We start from the raw sequence: 21,182 nt of genomic DNA on the forward strand, positions 1-21,182 counted from the left end.
TAGAATTAAATAAAAAAGCATCAAACACTATCTCGTTTCTCTTCAGTGTGGTTAAAGCAAAACAATCATCATCGAGCATAACATATCAATAAAAATATTAAAATAAATAGAAAATGAAATTCATAAACATTTTTTCTTCAATAAAGCAAAATAAACATATATGAAAAAAGATTTGCAATTCGATTTGTGGAAATTGTGGACCCTACGAGAAAAAGCAAGAATCCATGGATAATTAGGAATATGCCAGTCCAGAGGAACCGGTTAATATTGCATCATTTCGTATTCTCTATCACATGGTTAAAGAAATAGAGAATCATAGTGGATGCAAATTAGATTCAATTGAGATTGAGAATATCATAGAGAAAGAAAATTCACAATAGATAAATCTAGGATTATGAACGATTTGGATCTGGAGAACGGAGAAATTGGCGAATTAGAAATGGGATGGTAGTGTATTTATATATCAGTTGTTGGGCTAGGGTTTTGTAACAGTATGCGAGTGTAAAGCGGATAAATGTGAGGGGCGGTTTTGAAAACTGTTTTCGAAACCGTTTTGGGCCTTTGAATAATGAGGCCCAATGATTATTTAGAACTTCTTTTTGGGACCGTTAGCTTTTGTACCCCCATTTAAACTTGTACACTCCAATTTAATGTTTTTTGAGTGAAATATCCAAAATAACCTTAAAAAAATCAGTAAAAGGCAAAATAGGAAAAAATCAAAACAGTTGTACCCCCACTTGAAAAATCCGGAAAAGTGAATTTTTCTGAAAAAAAGTTTTTACCACTTTTTGAAATTTCTGATACATTGTGTAACTTCTTTTTTTTATATAATTTTTTTATTTTTTTTTATTGACCAAAGGAGAAAAATAACAAACAAATTAAAAAATATTCAAAAAAAAGAAATAAAAAAAATAACTACCGGATTTTTGAAATTTCCGGATTAACTACCGGAAATTTCAAAAAACTAAACTTCTGGTGAACAAAAACTAACTACCGGATTTTTCAAAATTTTTGAAATTTCCGGTATTGAAAATACAATTACCGGAAATTTCATTGACCAAATTTCCGGTATTAAATGTAAAAATTTAGTTGCAAAAAATTACTTACCGGAAATTTCAACGAGGGATCAGATTTTGGAGTAATTTTTTTTTACCACTCACATGAATGAATTTATTAAAGATAAAACTGGGTTTTTAACAAATTGGGGGTACAAATTTAAATGGGGGTACAAAAGCTAACGGTCTCTTTTTGGACTGGGATCATTTTTTATTATATATTTAGATATTATTTTTTGAAATATGGGGCAAAAGAGTAATTTAATAAATGAATCATATTTCAGGCCCAAATCAAATATAGATGTTGTATACATAATAGCACGAAAACGAAGAGCATTAAGTATGTCTCTAAGTGCATGCTTCGATCACATTAAATTTGGTAGAATCATATAGCATCGTTATGATTTTGATAAAGGTAAATTTTGGGGTACATTTAAGTTTTGATATGTATTGGTTTCCCTCTGATGTGATCGAATATAGTAGGAAATTGAATTAAAAAATTATAAACTCTATTTTTTAATTGCGAGTGTGATTTAATTTAATATTGGACCCAACTTGCCTTGGTTGATATAAGCATAAGCCACACACCCAAACACTGTCAATATACTTAGTTGTTTTGTATATTAGCATTGTATAGTTTTGCTTTGTTTAGTGCAAACATGTACTATATAATATAAATTTATATAAAGAAAACTAAGATTATAAATAAAAATGGAACTTGTGGAATATCAATGATTGATGATGATAATGATTGAATCAACTCTAACTGAAAAGAATGACAATGAAGATTTAGCTGCAGCCTCATTCAGTCGAAACCCTTGGCTGGATTTTGTACAAAATTGAATGAACGAACAACACAATGCTACCTCTACCAATACCAATTTGTAGCATTATCACCACCACAAAATTTTTGAATGAGTAACATTAATTTGTTCATGACATTATATATCACACTAAATCAAAACCACTCCCAGTATTAGAAATCCTGTCACCATTACAAGGCTACAAATTCTCATTTCAATGCTGTGGATACTGTAGGCTGAAGAATCACTTGATGAATTCATTGATGGTGCTGTGAAGTTTCCAAAGGTGCTATTTTTTCCAAGACTGCAAAAAATATTCACAAACCAAATACTTATAAGTAATAATGCATATTGCATAAAACAAGTAGCTCTCTTTGTAAGCTAAAGGTCATTATTCGAGCCAAAATAGTACAGAAAAAAATTAAGAGATCAAAGTGCGTAACATTGATAACTTAAATGACCAAAATGGAAAAGAAAACTTCAAAAGAACCAAAATGAAGCCTAAAAACAACTTAATAGAAGGCAAAATAAAAATAATGCACATAGGACAGTGAAAATGAATCAAAGAAGCAAATGTCTTTTTACCTTCCAGGAAATATACAAGAACCATGACCTGCAATCATTCAAAAAAATCTTAATTAATTATCCTATAAATTATCAATATAACTTAAAAAAGAAAATGCTAATGCTATTCCAAACCAGTTTATAAGGAAATAGTATTTTACTTGGATCTGAAGTGGTGATTGTAGCAACACCCTTGAAGTCACATGAATCAGGAGTGTTCCCCATTTTATGATAGTAACTATCAAAAGCATAATTAGCATGTGCAATCACATTGTCCGGTTCATAACACGGTTGTCCTTGCAACAATAGATCGCACTCCACTTTTCCAGGTCCGCACGCCCAATCCAACGCAGCCTGTATCATCTTCGGATCTGCGCCATCCTTTGCAACGCAGAAAGTTTGATTGCTTGTGTCGTTCGCCAAAACCGCTCCCGATCCTGTCAAGTGTAGAATGTAAATAGGCACTCCGTTCGCATCAAACAATCCCCAGTTTTTTTCAGACAATACTCCCGGTTTCGTATCCTCATTGTAGAGTTCATATATGTAAGTACTAACAGCAGTTCCTGGATGTTTCGGTGTTCCAGTTTTGTTAAACACGTGCTTGATCAAATTGCTGTTGTAATTGTTGGCATTGTCGATTGTTGCGTCGGGCTCGTTTGAGCCACCTTTTGAAGGCCAGCCTGATTCGGTTACAACTACAGGAATGTTGGTGTAATTTAGAAAAGCCATGGCGAAGTATGCCGCATCAACCATGGCATCAAAGACATTGGAGTAATGGAGAAGGGTATTGGAATCAACAGCTTCTTTGTTTGGAGGGAGAGGTTTGAAAAGTGCATAATCTAATGGAATCACACCATTTGATTGCATGTAATCATAGTAAGGGTAAATATTGAGCATGAGATAAGAGTCGGTGGATTGCAGGAAATCAAGGATCGGAACTAAAACCGAATTCAGCGATCGGTTAAAGAAAGCCTGAGAAGGAGGAAACGAATCAAGGATGATTGATGAAGAAAGTGGTGTTGAAACTTTAACTTGGCGATCAAGATTTGACGCAACAAGGGCTGAATGAATGTACTTGATCGCGTTGACAAGAACTTTTGCAACATTAGGAAGTGTGGTTAAAACCTCGGAACCAACACAAATGGCAGTGATATTGGTGGCCGGATAATGTGCAACCACATTGCGGGAAACCCAGTTGGCAGCTGAGGCATTCGATTGACCGATTGCTAAGAGTTCTTCGTTAGGGACGGTTATAACAACCTGAATGCCGGATTTTGCAAGTGCAATGAGCATAGCTTGGTCAGCATCATACAATCGAACGTGTCGAATTTGTTGCGCTTTGAGCAGCGCAACTACTTGAGTAGGGTGTGGCATATCAGATAGTTCTGTTCCAATGTTCACTCCAATAAAAGGTTCTGCAAAGTATAAACATTAAAATCCATTAACAATAAGATTCAAGTCCTCACAAGATTAATTAACCATTCAAATTAACACAAGCTTATGCCACCATATTCTTATCCATATTTGATCTATTAAAATCAATCCATTAACAATTGATGACTTATTTCTAATATTACAACAACAAAATTTAAACAATAGATCAATAGTTTCCGAAAAAAGAAACTTCATTCAAAAAGAATCTTCACAATGAATACACACATCAAAATGTAGGGGAAAATGACAATATGAGAGTGAATAGAAGGACAAAAAAGTAATCATGAAGAAGACCAATCAATAGAAAACACAGCTAAGCTTACCAGAAGTAGAACCCTAGACAAATAAAGTTCAATATGTTAAGAAATAGAATGCATGTACTTCAAACCTAACTGGTTACTTTGTGAAAACATTTCTGATTTTTATTTCCTAAAATTTGTGTTAATTTTACTGTCAATAAGGATGTAAAAGAAAACAATTATCTACATTTCTAGAAACAATAAAAATGTAAAAATAAAAAAATAAAAAAGTTTTTTCATTATTTCCAAAATGCATATTTACTAACTAGCATTTCAACTTAATTTTACCACTATGGTTTACATCAAGAGTAGAAAACGAAAACAGAAAATGTATCTATAAAGAGACTTTAAACACTATTTAAATCTCAAATAACACTCAAACTAAAAGCAAATGTGAAAATGGAAAGAAAATGGTACATTGAGCCTTTGATGTAACAAAGCATAGTTAAATTTTAAACCAATAACATTATAATTAAAAATCTCCATCAAATAAATAGAAAGGAAACACAAAAATCTTTTGCTAGAGGATTAGCACTAAAAAACAAAAAACTGTGAAGTTGAAATAAATGTTAGGTTTTGCAGTAGTTTGTGAACAATGCCAAGCCATATAGAGAATAAAGAACTAAAGAGCAATGAAAGATTCAAAACACAAAGTTTATATTGAAAAAGTGGAAAAAAACAAAGCATCACTTGAGAAGAAAGAAAGCATAAGAACAAACACTAACCTTCATCAGCTGAAACAATAGAGACTGCAAAAAGCAGAAGAAGAAAATGCATCAAAGCCATGGATGAGAAATCTGGAAATAAAATAAAAAAACTCAATAATGAATGAGAGAGACAGAAAAGAGTGTGTGGAAAATGAAAGCAAAGAGTGAAGTGAAAAAATGAGAGAGAGGAAAGTGGGGTAAAGCTGTAGGAGAGAATATTAATGAGAGAGAGAGAGAGGTTATAAGATGAAGACAATAATCACACGTGGAAAGGTTGTCAGATAAATCAAACGGCTATGGATTAAGGAATCATATGAATGGAGTGTTTTGTCACAGTAACCAAGCATATTAATAAGCCTATAGTAGAGAGGTAGCCGAAGTCTCAAGAAACTAAATCCAACACAAACAACTTTTCTGCTTTTCATTTATCAAATAAATTAATTTAAATAACAATCACAATATAATAACATAACAACTATATATATATATGGAAACATTTAACTGATAAATATCAGCAATCATTTTAGATTTGAATACTTTAAAAGTACCTTAAACCGGATAATATTACATTATTACTCCTTCTATCACATCACATATTTTGTCTTTAATTTGAAATATTTACTCATGTTATTTATTATTTATATTTTAGATTATTAATCAAATATTAAATACTATTTTTATATACTATTTTATTTAAAATAAAATATAAACAAAATTAACTTATATTTTTTAAAATTAAATATAAATAAAATCAGTCTTATATTTAATAATAAAATTACCTTTGTTTAATATAACTTTTTATATTTTGAGTGATATCATTTTATTAGTTATTAAAGTAATTTAGGCAATAGACTTAACTTTGATTGAGATTCCATACATGATACATTAAATGTGATTCACCATATTCTTTTAACATGCATAGTTTGATTATTTTTATTTATAATTCATTTGAGAAGAAATATATCTTTAGTTATCACTCATTTTATTATTTTTTTATCATCGTTTTAAAATTATTATTTAATAGTATAAAAAGATCAATAAAATTAGTTATTTTTGATAAAATTATTCATATTTTTTTCTATAACACTATTAAGTATGTCTATCTATCTTTAGTTTCATGTTGAAATTGACAACTTAGTGTAGCTTTCAATACAATGACAATATTTATTGTATCATTTAACTATTTATTTTTTTAGTGATAAATAGTTAAGTGTCTTAATGTTACAATTAAGTTTTAAAAACAATAAATAAATACAAATAATCATTTTCTAAAATAGTGACAAGAAAAAATAAACAAATGCATTATTAGTAAAGGTAATATAAAAAATGAAATTTATTTTATCATAAAAATTAATACACTTGATCATTCTCTTAAGAAATTTACATAAATTAAATGAAACGTTTAATGTGAAACAAAATAATAGCAAGAAATAAATCGTAGGTTGTCGTATGTCTTTAAAAATGTAAATATTTCATATTATAACTGTAAAATTATGATTTAACGTTTGTTTATTATGGTTTAAAATATGATTTTGACATTCGAAAATTTAAAATTATCTTTTAGAAATTCTTTATTAAAATAAAAGTTTTTATGTTTTTGTATATTATAATGATTTTTACAAAAAAAGAATATTCATGAAAAAATTGTTTCTATGAAAAATTACTCAAAAAAACTTATCATTTGAATTAGTTTTTAAATTATTTATCAGATTCCAATTTTTATAAAAAATTGTAATGAACAAATGAAAGTTTTTAAATGTGATTCTTTTCTTAAATAATATATTTTAAAAAATATAACAAGTGGACTCTTAATCTTTTAAATTAAAAAATATTAGTTAACTTAGTATTTTTTATTTAAAATCATTAATTCTATTAAAAAAAATATATATGTTTATAGTGATGCAACAAAAAATATTTGTGACAATATATAGGTCCTTTTACTGACTTTGTAAAGAAGTAGTATTTTCGAAGTAACTAACAAATGGACTATGTATTCTTTAATAAAAATTAAAATATTAAATTATTATTTTTGTATAGGATATTATATTGCTATATAACATGGGAAATAAATTGTCATATACTTATCGTTCAGAATAAGAATTGTGATTCATTGGATTATTATATTTTTTTAATAAGATTATAATATTTTGTTTATGATTACTTTATCGGAAATGAAGGTGCATGTGAAACAAGAAAACATTCAACTGTTCTCCAACTAGCCGTTGTAATAGTACAATTGTTATTTTCTTTTACTGTTATTTCAGATGTATTGTTTTGTTGTGTAGTATTGTTGCGTGTGTTTTATTTATTACCTTTGTAATTTTGTTATGTGTTTTTTGAAACAAGAAAACAAACAAAGAATGGGGTGCAATTTTGAAGACACCGAAATGACTACCACTACTATGTAGGCACTAATACCTATTAAATATTAACGGTCCAATCTACCCCTTATAGGAATTGTGCATCTACTTCTTGGTCCACTTCTTAACTTCGCTATGCTCATTTATTATGCGGTAGTGATATGGTTCAACATTTTAATTTCATATTTTATTTTCAAAAATCTATATCTATTTATTTAAATTGATAAAATTCATTAATATAATATAAATTTAAAGTGATTAAAACTAAAAATGATAGACTTATGAATAAGTTCACACATAGGCGGATCTTGCAAAAACAGATTGAGGAGAGTTGGAAAGTCTATTAATTAAAATATTATAATTGAAATTTATAAAAGTTACATAGTATTTTTTTATAGTTTCACATAATCAATACATAGTCAATAAATTGAAAAATTAGAGCTTCAAATCACACAATTTTTACAATTTTCACAAGTCAAACAATTTTCACAAGGCACACAATTCACATAAGTTTTTAGAGTTTCACATAATTCAATTGAATAAAATGTATCCGCTTTACAATTTTCATCTTGGTCGAAAACTTTTTTCTTGAAAAAATCGTCAATTTTCTTATGTTTAAACATCATGTCACTCCTAAAAAAATACACAAATTAATTAAAACAGTTCACAAATTAACTAAAACAATTCACAATTAACAAATAGTATCACACAATATCATATATGAAGTATAAAAATTATAGTTTGTTAATAGATAATAGTTAAGTTGTTAATTAGGTATGTTTGTTCGATATAGTTTATTCTTCAATATTAAGTAGTTTATATATATATAGAACTCGTTGTATTAATTTTATTGTATTTTATTCATATAAATTACAATAAATATCTACTTCATTCTCGTTTATCACTTTAATTGTTTAATTTATAATATGATATCAACGATTTGGTTATGATTTAAGAACCATTGAATCTCCTTTACATTGTAGTAAAGATAAGAAGAAGATTATTACTCATAAGAACTATTGACATTTATTTTTTTTACTTTAATTATAGAGAAAAATTACTTAAGTACAAGAGGAAAAGAACAAGAACCTCATAGAAGAGATAAATGACGCTGATTGAGATGGTTTGAGGATCACCAAGAAGCAACTCTGGCGATCGACTGTTATGACTGAGAGCGAGAGTCCAAGGGAAAAGAGGAAGAACAAGCATAGAGCTGAGAGGGGGAGGGAGACCAATAGGAGAGATGTGATGTTGAGAGAGGATACGGAGAAAGGCGGATAAAATAAAAGTGATATCAGTTTCTCAAAACTCTAGAAGTTGGGGGATATTTTAGTAACTTATTATTAATTTTTTTAATAATATATCCTTATTGTTTATAAATAAATAAAAAAAACAAAAATATAGGGATGCCATGACCCAGCTCCCGAGAAGATCTGTCAATGAATTCACGCCATATAAGTAGTTGATTGCATAAAATTGTAATATGCATATAAATAAGAGAAAATTCAAGTGTCAAGAATATTCATAATCCAAATTTGTAACTTTGATGACATCAAAGTCATTAGTTGAAATTTAGAATGCATTGAAGCTAATATGTCAATCAAAATCAAACAAACACATCAACAAGACACAAAAACTAAATAGTATCACACCAAAATAACAAACAGAACAATGTCGCACTCAAGCAACGAAAACGTAAAAATAATTGAAATAAAATTTAATTTGTGTTACAATTACTTAGTTAGTTAAAATGAGTGAAAAACTACTTGGGAGAGGTGAATGCAGATCAAAAAATAGTTATAAATCACTCGTCTCTAATGGATTGATGAAAAGGAAAAGAGTTTAGGTTATGAGGTGGCATTTACGTAGAGAAAATATATAATTACAATTTTCATGCAAGTTTATTCGTCTTTTTAACAAATGTTTTAAACACACTTATTAAGAAATATAAATTATACAATATAAAAAAATAAAAAAATAAAATACTTACTAATGCTCTTATGTATTGAATTTTAGATCTATGATTCATAAATAATTACATGAGAAAAATAGAAACTTTAATAGAGAAATAGTTGATATATAGACTTTGGAAGGAAAAAATAGTTCTGGTGTTATGAAAAATGAAAGTGATTGTGATGTGTGTATATAGGGATTTTGAAAATAGAGTCGACCAATAGGAAGGCGATAAAGTTTTTCAAATAGTACTATCTCTCACTAATCGACAAGGAGGATATTCATATTTTGGTAATAACTTTCTAAGATAAGATATGCAATGCTATTTTAAAATATCAATTCAAGTATCTCTCACAAGGAGGATATTCATTTTTCTTGTTGGACGATTTCCATGATGATTACTCTCATTCAGACGATACCAAATTAAAAATATTATATCTCGATTACTATTTTCGGTTTCTTCTTTTTGAAATGAGATCCTCTCATAATGTTGTCTTCAACGTACACTCTTTTGTCATTTTCAACTTAATGTTGAAGTGAGCTTACATAGATTTTCAAAATATAGCCACTGAGAAAACGTCATTGATAGTCATTTGAGATAATTGTTGATGTCCTTCGTCATTGTGAGAAATAGTTGTTGCAACTTTTTTATATAAAATTTGTGGCTACTTTCTAGGTTGTCTATTACAAATTATTGAGTATTTAGAAATGCTACTGTCTTTGAACACAATATTGGTTCAACTTTGCATTTGTCTTTGACAACATTGTCGCATATAGTGGAAGTTAAGGCAAAATATGTCTTAACTTATCAGACTATGTCTTCAACTATGCTTAATGACGTCTTTAGTTGGGCCAAATGATGTCTTCGTGTTGAGCAGGTGATGTTTTCAATTGCTTAAATTATGTCTTTGTACTTTGAGCCATAGGCTGAGTGGATTATCACAAATGATGAGTACTAGATGATCCATTCTTTTCTCACATACTCTAACTAAACTATTCATGTTACTTTAGGTAATAAAGAGTGGACATTTTATGTTCTTCATCTTGAGTGTACTAAATCTGTGTAACTCATTAATCACCAGATGATTAGTATCAAATGGTAATTCTTTTGTCACACACTCAATTTATACTACTCATGTCTCTAGACACATAGAACTAAATGATATATTTTTATTTTAGCTTAGTTATAATTTTTGTCATTTATCTTTTACCTAATATTCACTTTAGTTCTTTATCATTTATTTATTTATTTTGATCTTTTATATTTTCTTTGATTTGTTTTGGTCCTTTATTTTGTACCCAATATTTGTTTTAATCCCTAACAAAAGGGAAAAAAATGTATAACTTTGCAAAAGATAAAGTGTTAAAATGAATATCAAGTAAAATATAAAGGATTAAAATAAAAGATAAAAAGCTAAAATAAATATTACCTAATATTTTAGCATTTTATTTTTCCTTTCTTTTATTTTTTCTTGTCATTTCTTTTTTTGTTATTTACTTAGTTTGCTTATCACATGATATTCTACGTGCACACTTCAACAAGCATCACACAATAAATTGTTTTGATATAGTTGTTATCATCTAAAAACTAAAGGTTATATTGTCGTCAAACCAATCTGATTCTTACAAGCTTTACATTTTCAAACAAATTTTTCTATTTTTGTTTTAGGTGAATATGTTATCAGTGTAATATATTTTATAAACAAACTTCAAACTCTAATCATCCAATATAAATTTCATCATAAAGTATTACTTGGTTCTCCTCCTTCATACTCATCAATATTTCATGTGTTTGGATGTCTACATTTTGTTAATAATATGAACATTCAACATACATTTGACGAGCGATCCAAACCTAGTATTTTTGTTGGTTATCATTTTAATAATAAAAGATATCGCATAATTTTCCTTTTCATGAAATGATGTTTTTTTTTGACGAATCTGATTGTAGATACGTTGAACTGAAAGAAAAAATTAATTAAAATGATCTTACTACAAATAGCTGAAAACCTATCATAAATACCTTGAAGAAATTCGATGGCACAATCATGATTAAGTTGATCAATAAAGTTATCATAATTACCACACATTTATGGAGTGATGGAAGCAAAAGAACCGAGTTTGTTTATTAAAGATTTGAGTTGTGTGAAATAAAAAGAAGCAAGCTTATCTTCTTACTTTAAGAAAAAAAATGGATTGTTTCAATTGATATATTTTAGGATAAAATGATTGAGAAGTTCATGTGAGACAAAATTAATGATCCGACTTTAAATTTTATTATTTTGAATTGGGAAGTTATCCATCGACAAAACCAAGTACGTTTTTTCGCACTAAGTGCTATTGTTACTACTTTACTCCATGAACTACATTTGTCTCTTGACGAGTTGATAATATAGTAGGGGAATAAATATGTACAATTGGATCAAAACATAGAAACAAACCATTTATTGGATCCTAACTAATGGTCTTTCGATTGTAAGTTTTGAAATTGATGGCAAACAAGTAGTAGATGATATGCACACTCGAAAATCTAATAGGTTTGAGTAAATAATTCAGGATCATGTACTTCTCTTAGTGGATCACAACAACTTCCAAGTTGTTTTTATTATAATACAAGCTAATGTTAAAGCTCACACATTAGCAAAAGTATGTATCTTCAATGCTCTATATATGCAATTGCTTTCATTGTGTTTTTATATGTATTTTTGAATTTTTATGCAATGAAATGAGTTAATAACATGGTTTGAGTTAAAAAGAAATTATGTGATTGTTGTTTAATAGCACACGAGCACCCGTGAAATTTTATTTGCAATTTATTTTGGAAATTTTAATGTCACACCTGTGAGATTTTCCACTAAGTGTTTAAAACAAATAACCTTCTTGAATTTACAACACCTAGCACAGATCGACATTGATCTGTTCTAAACTCTATTTCTTTCCACCCGAAAAGCAATACTACACCTATCTATCTTGATAGGAATTAGAAATAATAGTTTTATACTCAGCTACCCCAATAAAATATATTTAGCTAACTCAAATAAATTTATTAGTAATAAAAATTAAAAAATTATGAGTTGATTGATATATCGATTTGAACTATTTTGATACTTGCAATCTCAACTGTAATTACGAATAAAACAATTTTATCAATAAAATTTTTACAATCAATCTTGATCTTGAACTATTTTGACCTTGATCTTTTATGTTACGGTTGCGATTTAAGTTATACTTGATAATCAATCTTAAATATTAATTTGAGATAAAACGATTCAAATTATACAATCAATCAATTAATTATTTGTAAACTATATCAATCAATAAATTAATTGTAAACAATCTCAACCATTCATTATAAATTGGAGAGATCCATCATTGCATGTTGTACATAAAATATTGTATATGAAAAATTGGGTAAAACCAAACATTTTGCATTTCATTGTATCTCACTTACTCATGAATTTGATGGAATTGAAGCTTTTGATAAATTTATTTCTGATTGTAGCATATTGCATATTTCTGTATTTTTAATTTAAATTCGTGGATTTGAATTGAAATTTGGTTGTGACATTTTTGTTGTCTACTTGTTGATGGTGAAGGTTTTGGCAACTGATGAATTTCGGCATGTTCAATGTGGAAAAACTCCTGACATTGGTCAAGTAAAACAAGCAATTGATGCCATTCTTTCATCTCAACAATGAATCCAAATAGATTTTGGATCCAAGAAGAAATTAAATAATGTTATCATAATTCAAGCACACCTTCTTGATGTCTCCTTCTCCTATTCATTGATGAGTAAATTTAAACTCTTCTTCGTATTATATATAAGAAAGGTCGAGCTCTTCCATATTCTCATTCTCAAAACCAACCATGTCTTCCAAAGCCACTGAACCCACAGTCGTTGATAACCCAAAACAATACGCAAAAGAACACGACTTTATGTTTCAAGATCTGGATTCCATAAACCACACACCAAAATGGCTGATACAGGTCATTTCCACGGCGGGGGCGGTGGTCGTGATACTAGTAGTGCTTATGATCACTTGGTTGAAAAAGAGAAGATCATATGTACTAGCGGTGGAGCCTAACGTGCTGTTGGTTGTGATTCCGGATGAGGAAGCAACGGAGTCAGATCCGGCTTCTTCTTTATCCTCAGTAGATGCTGCTGGTATGTCCGTAATGGTGGAGGGAAAATATAGGTAACGAAAACTTCGTTACTTTTGTTAAAATACATTTTAAAAAATGCATAAACTTTTTCATTTTAAAGATAAACCATTTTTCCTTGATATTTTCCCATTTGATTTCGGGTACCCTCCTTTTGAAGCGTTGCAAGACTGACTCTGCCTTTTTTCATTTTGCTGTTTCTATATTTTCTTGTCAATTTTAAGTTGTTAGGAGGGTTAAAATGTCTAACTTGTATCCTTACAATAGATGAGCTTTGTTTACTACACTGGTTGTCATATATGCACTAACTTCTATTATATGATTGAAGGGAAACATTGGGTAAAACCCAACATTATTTATATGTGATATATTCATTATTAATTGAAGTAAAAAATTACATATTTGAATTATCGAAAGTAGAATTTTAGAGTCACAAAAATACATTTGATGTAGTTGAAATTGTGATTGTGATACTGTTTAGACTTACGGTGTTATTTAAGATCTTTTATGTTACAGATGCGATTTAAGTAATACTTGATAATCAATCTTAAATATTAATTTGTGATAAAACGATTCAAATTATACAATCAATCAATTAATTATTTGTAAACGATATCAATCAATAAATTAATTGTAAACAATCTCAACCATTCATTATAAATTGGAGAGATCCATAATTGCATGTTGTACATGAAATATTGAACATGAAATGTTGTACATGAAATGTTGAATATGAAATGTTGTACATGAAAAATTGAGTAAAGCCCAACATTTTTCATTTCATTGTATCTCACTTACTCATTAATGTACAAGAAATGTTGTACATAAATGTCGTATATGAAAAATTGGGTAAAGTCTATTATTTTGCATTTCATTGTATGTGACTTACTCATGAATTTGATGGAATTAAAGCTTTTGAGAAATTTATTTCTGATTGCAGCATATTACATATTTCTATATTTTTAATTTAAATTCGTGGATTTGAATTCAAACTTTGGTTGTGAAATCTTTGTTGTTTACTTGTTGATGGTGAAGGTTTTGGCAACTAATGAACTTCGACCTATTCAATGTGGAAAAACTCCTGACATTGGTCAAGTAAAACAAGCAATTGATATCATTCTTTCATCTCAACAATGAATCCAAATAGATTTTGGATCCAAGAAGAAATTAAATAATGTTATCATAAATCAAGCAAACCTTGTTCATGTCCCCTTCTCCCATTCATTGATGAGTAAATTTTAACTCTTCCTCTTATTATATATAAGAAAGGACGAGTTCTTCCATATTCTTATTTTTGTTATAACTTTTAACTGTGTTTATTATTTAATGTGGTGAAATGGTTTTTTTGTGTGATTTTGCAGCAATGCATAAGAATCGTTTTCAAGAGTTTACACAGAGGTCAGAGATGTCATTTCCTGAGTTTGAAACAGTGAATGAGGGCCAAAGTCATGCACCTCTGTTTAGATCTACTGTTTGGGTGGATGGAATGAGTTTCACTTCACAACTCACTTTCTTCCATCAGAAAGCGGCAAGATGCTTCTAAGCTTGCATTGGATCGCCTTACCAAGGTGTGTTTGTGACTATGACAAATTGTTTAATTATCGATTTTGGTGTGTGTAGATTCTATTGATTGACCCGTTTTTGACCTGTTGATTGATTTTGAGCCAATGGCGGATGACAATGCGCGTTAAATGTTTTGATGTTGAAATTTGTTGTGATTGTTAGGTTTTGTTGTTTTGGGGTGATCTTACATTTATTTCTTCTCCTTCTCCTTCTCCTTCTCCTTCTCCTTCTCATTCTTTTTCTAAGCTTGCATTGGAGTGCCTTACCAGGAATATGAAAGACGAAGTTTACTCTTTTGTTTTTTAGATGTGTTTTAACTGTTTATATATGGAATTTGTCGACATTTATTTCATGTTTAACTCTTCAGAGAGTGTTGCGGCGGCGACTTTTGTTTTTTAGATGTGTTTTAACTGTTTATATATGGAATTTGTCGACATTTATTTTATGTTTAACTCTTTAGAGAGTGTTGCGGCGGCGGCTCTTGCACTGGTAAATACTGTAGCTACTGGTGTTGAGTTGGTAAGTGTGGTGTCATTCACAACAATGTAGAATGTTGTGAGTAGGAATATGGTTGAAAGTCTGGTTGTTTCCACCTTTAGAGTTGGTTACACCATCACCACTGATGCACTTGATGCTCTCTACAAGAAGGTGCATTTTTTGTCCCTCTCTTTTTTTTTTTTTTTTTTTTCATTTTTTTTTAATGATTATTATTTTTTCTTATTTTTTTTATTTCATTATATCGTAATGATTATGCTTGATGTGTAGGCGCGATGCTACATGGGTTATTGATAATTGTATGAGCTAAATAAAAGGAAATATTGGACATCTATGATTTGATTGTATGTTTATACTTGATAGGGACTTGGATTTTATGGGGTATTCAAGTCCCACAATCAATAGTATGGGATGATCGATATTTAAGTTGTTAGATACTTATCTTATGCTCTTTGTGAAGTTTTTGGTTTAACATATTGTAGGCAGTTTATGATAGTTTGATATTTACCACTTTAAAAATTATTCAATGAGAGCACCTTGAACTTCTGGACTCGTGTTCAAACTGTTTACATATATGTTTATTGATTTGTTGTATTTTATAAAATATCAGATCAAGTCAAAGGGAGTTACTATGACAGAATTGTTTGCCAAGGCTACTGCACTCGCACTCGCTAAGCACCCTGTTATAAACTCTAGTTGGAGGGATGGTAATAGCTTTGTATACAATAGCAACATCAACATTGCAGTTGTCGTGGCTATAGATGGCGGACTGATTACACCAGTGTTTCAGGATGTTGATAAGATGTTTGATATTCTATTTTTAGCTGTTTCTAATCTATCTTAAAATGTTGCTCTGTGCTCAATTTTTAAAACCACATAACTGTTTATATATGGAATTTGTCGACATTTATATGGTTGAATTGCTTCGTTATGTGGTTTTAAGGATATTTTTGTTATAACTTTTAACTATGTTTATTATTTAATGTGGTGAAATGGTTTTATTGTGTGATTTTGCAGCAATGCATAAGAATCGTTTGCAAGAGTTTACACAGAGGTCAGGGATGTCATTTCCTGTGTTTGAAACAGTGAATGAGGGACAAATTCATGCACCTCAATTTAGATCTACTGTTTGGGTGAATGGAATGAGTTTCACTTCACAACTCATTTTCTTCCAATATATACAATTCAAACACCAGACAGAAAAGAAGGGCAAGAAGAACAAGAAAGAGAAGGATCCATTGAAACCAAAGCATCCTATGTCAAGGTTATTTCTTGTATACTAATGATAGGAGAGTTTCTATTCTTGCAGAGAACAAAGGTGTCTTAAAGGTTTCCACGGTCACATTTGAAGAGTGGAAAAACATGACAGAAGAACAAAAGAGACCCTATGAAGAGATGGCACAGAAAAAAGAAGAGGAAGCTGCAAATCCCGTGATGGAAGAGGAAGAGCATATGAAACTTCAGAAACATGAAACCTTGCAATTGCTCAAGAAAAATTAAAAAATTAAAAACATGATCAAGGAAACAAAATTGAACTGTTAGAAGAAGAAAATTGTCATGAAATCCTTAACTTTTTTTTCCTTTTATCATCATCAATCATATTCACGATATACTTACCATCTTCTTGTTCATACTTTACAGAGAAACAATACATTCTACATTTTCGGCATTTGCTGCGTTTTTTACCTTGGTATGTTCTTTGTGTCATTGTTGTATTTGTGTCATTGAGTTTAGGTATTTTTTTTCTTCCACCTTCACATAGTTTCTCTATTGTAATTGTTTTGTTAATTGTTGTATCTTCTATTATGTTTAAATTTTGTTTAGCCACTCTATGGTTTTGTTGTGTTTTTCTAACTTTCTTTTGTGTATGAATGACTGTTCTTGTTAATGGTTTGTTGCAATGTAGAATTGTTAATTTATTGTTTATAATATTGTTGTGGATTGAATTTTTAATTCTTACAGATTTGTGAACAATTTGGGTACAATCACAAGTTGAATGCTCTAGGCGATTTAAAAGTTGAATTAGTGTTTGAGCAGAGATTGTAGTGTCTATGGTTATGAGAAAGGTATGGACTCAACCGTTTTGAAAAATCTTAAAAGTTGAATTTGTTGTTGTAAGATTGTAGATGTAATTCAATTTTTTAGGCTAGATGCAATTTGTTTACATTGCCTCAAGAACAACTAGGGCATATCATTCCACATGTAAATTAATGTTTTTTTTCTAGCTCTTGAGTGATATATATACTTTTGACAAATAGAATGATGTGTTTGTATCAATTTTAATGCTGGCATATTTTGAGTTTGATTTTTTTTTTTTTTTGGTGGTGGTAATTGTTGTTGTTTTAATTTGAAGATTTCTTTGTTTTATTTATATTGTTGTAATTAAATCATAGATTAAGTTTTAATATTTTATTTGAGTTCTTTATTACCAATATAAATCGAGGAATTAGTTTGATATTTGCATGTTTGGATTTTTAGCGATTGATCTTTTTTGAGTTTAATTAGTTTGATGTTACTATTATAGTCTTGAGTATATGTGAAAAAGTGAGGTTGAATTTAATATATATACTTGTATTTTTTTTTAGGAAACACATAAGATTGTCAAAATAGAAGACGTTCTTTTGAGTCTAGTTGTTGGTCTAATGATGGAACAACATCATTAGGGATTATCTAGATGATTTATGAACTAAGTTTGATGTTGTTGTTTTGCATTTTTAATCACTCTATTAATGTTTTGGTTTTTGAATATTTAAACTAATTTACTTATTGTTTTGATTAATTTCAATGTATGGTTGTTACTTTTGAATATATTATATGAATTAGATTTATTTATAATTTTATATCTGTGTATTTTAGTTATGTAAATGAGGTTTGAGTATTTTTTCCTCTTTTTGAGGAGTTTCCCACGTTAAAATTTGAAGTGTTTTATCTATAGAATTTTTTTCCATAATTATTATTATTGGTATTGGTGTTGGATGATAATTTATGAATTCGGGTTCCACATGAAATAATTAATTTAACAAGATTTCATTGTGCGCTCTGATCCCAACAATTAGAGTTTAATTGAATGTGGAGTTTTGGTCAATCTAAATGTCTACATGACGATTTTCTTAGAAAATTCAAGTGTTATATTTCCTTTATCTTTAAACACTTGAGAGTACTAAGTTGTGTGAACTCTCTCTTTAAAATGTTTGATTGCATGAAACTTGAGTATCTAATTAAATATTCTTTCAATACTTCCTAGAAATTAAAAATTATTGTTTGTCTTAGTTACTATTTTTATCTTAGCCATTGACTTAGTGTGTTGTTTATTTTTTAACGAAACAAATGTTTAGTGTTGAGAAATTGATAAATAATTTTATTATAGAATTTTAAAAAATATTTATCTATTTTTTAATCTTATTTTATGATTTTGATTTTCACTTATCTGAATAATTTTCTTAACTTTTATTAATACAAACTATCTAAATAAAATTAATCAACCACCTATTCTACTGCAACTAACAAAACATGAGGTCTAAGTAGGCCATGTACATGAGAATAAATATTACACACCTCCTCAATACAACAAACTAATTGTTAATATCTATAGTATTATAATATGACAAGTTTTACCGTACAACTCAAAAAATTAAAAATCGACAACTTTTTTAAACATAATCCAGAACCAAGTAATATCATTTATAAAATCTTTCACCTTGAAACTAATACTACCTACTAATATTGGTACTGTTAGGAGTATCATAAATTCTAACCTTAATTAGATAAATACTTATTAACAGTAGAGTACTAGCGATGTATCATTTATTAAACCCATGCTATTAATCATTTATAGGTACTTAAATACTTATGATTTATTAAAGTCTTGGTCTAAAATAGGAAATAATCCTTGGATACCTTACATAGGATTATTTTAATTTTTATGCTATTAATTAATTAAAAATTGAGGATTTATCAGATTCCTTATTTAATTTTTACACTGCTAATAACTTACCCTTCAAATTGATTTGCGGTGAAAGAGTATTTATCAAGAATAATTGGCTTTATCCCCTCCTCTTTTTAAAAAAGAAAAATATATTTCTTAGAAACTCTAATAATGGAAAACTCAGTTTTATTTAACAAAAAATGAAAAAGTCATTTCAGAAGGAAGAAAGAAAAACTAAGACAAAATAAGCAAATTATAGGATAGCAAAAAATTGGTTTAATTTTTATCAATAAGGTATATAGATATACTCTTAGCTAGTTAATCTCGGTTTCGTCTTGCATTGTTCCACCATTAAACGGACTGATTTGAAAACTTTAAAGAAAATAATATTTTAAATAAAATATTTAAAAATACTTGTATTATAAAAATTTGCTATTTTCAAAAAACTAAAATCAAATTGTTAATAATATTATAATGGATCACCTAAATTGATAATCCTAAATGAAAATATAGCGGACAATCACAAAAAAAAAAAAAGTTGGGATAAATAGTGTTTATTAGAGTTGTAAAATGAATCAGGTAGACTGGCTCTCCACGAAAGGTTTAATTATATAAATGAGTTAAATTGGCTCGATCCACTTTATTATTATTTATTAAAATTGGTCCATCTAATATGAATTATACGGGCTAATTGGCCAATATTGTCTACTTTTCTTTCATTATTTTTTTATTGTATTTAAAAATAATATAAAATTAAGGATACATATGCAAATGGTCTAAATCTTTCAATTGTTGGAGGAGGCACTGCCCTATCATTTTATTTTCATCATTTGACCATTGCAATTAAAATAAATAATATATTATTAAAAATGAATTAAAAAATAAAATGCATTTCATAAATTTTAAAATTTACGAAACTCTAAAAATTTTAATTTGATAATCTTCTATATATAACATTTTTATGAAAATTTCAATTTATTGTCACGATTGAGAATAAAATGAATAGTTTAAATAGAATGTGAGATATAAGTATAAAATAGATAATAGACATGTGTTGGTTGGGCCAATTATACAATTTTAAGGTCAAGTTAAATTTGGCCCACGTCAGGACAAAGTGTATACCATTACACAATAATCTTGTAGGTTGACCAATTGTCAACTTGGGTCCAAAATTTGAATTGCAAGTATTTTCTATTTTTTTTTTAAACTTCTTACCTTTTTATGTACATCGATTAATTGAGAGGTGTATTTCATACAACACGGTGAAACTTGGCTAACTTATATAAGGTGACCATTTTTTAATTTTCTTTTTATAAATAACAAAGTAGTATTCAACAACACTTAAAAAAAATCAGATTCATTTATAAATAGAGTTATGGTAACAAATTTAAAAGTATAAATTTTATATTGAAAGAAACAAATTTTGACATTTCAAAAGCTAAATATATAGTTTCAATGTATTTCTATGTTTGGCACTTGTTAGCATTCCCCTTAAATCTATAATGACTAGTAGTATCTTTTTCAATAAACAACTAATTAGTTCAGTTTTAACATATTTTATGATCTCCATGTAACCATGTTACCATGAGTATGATTATTATTATTTTAATTAAAAAAAAATACATTTTTAAAAAATAAATTGTTATTTCCCATTATAATTGTCATCATGTATCAACTAAATCATAATAAAATATGAACTCATTCACAAATATTGATGGAAAATACAAAAAATACATCATAATACTAATATATCACATTTTAACATTAGAATTACAATTACTAATAAAATAATATAATTATATTTTGAAAAGTCAAGATTATACATTATATCTAAAAAATGTATACTTTCTATGTAGTCTCTAC

At 28.4% G+C, this 21,182-nt stretch overlaps 2 protein-coding genes across 2 annotated transcripts; one reads left to right on the forward strand and one right to left on the reverse strand.

Annotated features, from left to right (window-relative positions):
- Positions 1 to 1,773: 1,773 nt before the first annotated feature.
- On the reverse strand, positions 1,774 to 5,072 carry LOC101499127 (glucan endo-1,3-beta-glucosidase 2). The gene is made up of 4 exons (XM_004490760.4): positions 4,881 to 5,072; positions 2,584 to 3,837; positions 2,444 to 2,471; positions 1,774 to 2,162 (listed from the first exon to the last, which is right to left on the reverse strand). The coding sequence occupies exons 1-4, from the start codon at positions 4,939 to 4,941 to the stop codon at positions 2,009 to 2,011; spliced, it is 1,497 nt and encodes a 498-aa protein (XP_004490817.1). The 5' UTR covers positions 4,942 to 5,072; the 3' UTR covers positions 1,774 to 2,008.
- A 9,931-nt stretch (positions 5,073 to 15,003) lies between these two features.
- Positions 15,004 to 16,238, forward strand: LOC140919450 (dihydrolipoyllysine-residue acetyltransferase component 5 of pyruvate dehydrogenase complex, chloroplastic-like). Its single transcript, XM_073365468.1, has 4 exons — positions 15,004 to 15,022; positions 15,360 to 15,418; positions 15,449 to 15,547; positions 16,005 to 16,238. The coding sequence occupies exons 1-4, from the start codon at positions 15,004 to 15,006 to the stop codon at positions 16,236 to 16,238; spliced, it is 411 nt and encodes a 136-aa protein (XP_073221569.1).
- The last annotated feature ends 4,944 nt before the right edge of the window (positions 16,239 to 21,182 follow it).

The sequence above is a fragment of the Cicer arietinum genome, chromosome 2 (assembly GCF_000331145.2).
Source record: "Cicer arietinum cultivar CDC Frontier isolate Library 1 chromosome 2, Cicar.CDCFrontier_v2.0, whole genome shotgun sequence".
NCBI classification, from domain to species: Eukaryota; Viridiplantae; Streptophyta; class Magnoliopsida; order Fabales; family Fabaceae; genus Cicer; species Cicer arietinum.

Excerpts from the sequence above, each read along its gene's own strand:
- LOC140919450 (XM_073365468.1), top strand. Across the intron at positions 15,419-15,448 it reads TAGCTACTGGTGTTGAGTTG|AATGTTGTGAGTAGGAATAT; the intron begins GTAAGTGTGGTG and ends ACAACAATGTAG. Across the intron at positions 15,548-16,004 it reads TTGATGCTCTCTACAAGAAG|ATCAAGTCAAAGGGAGTTAC; the intron begins GTGCATTTTTTG and ends ATAAAATATCAG.
- LOC101499127 (XM_004490760.4), bottom strand. The coding sequence starts at position 4,941 with ATGGCTTTGATGCATTTTCTTCTTCTGCTTTTTGCAGTCTCTATTGTT. Across the intron at positions 3,838-4,880 it reads TATTGTTTCAGCTGATGAAG|AACCTTTTATTGGAGTGAAC; the intron begins GTTAGTGTTTGT and ends TATACTTTGCAG. Across the intron at positions 2,163-2,443 it reads TCTTGTATATTTCCTGGAAG|TCTTGGAAAAAATAGCACCT; the intron begins GTAAAAAGACAT and ends TATTTTTTGCAG.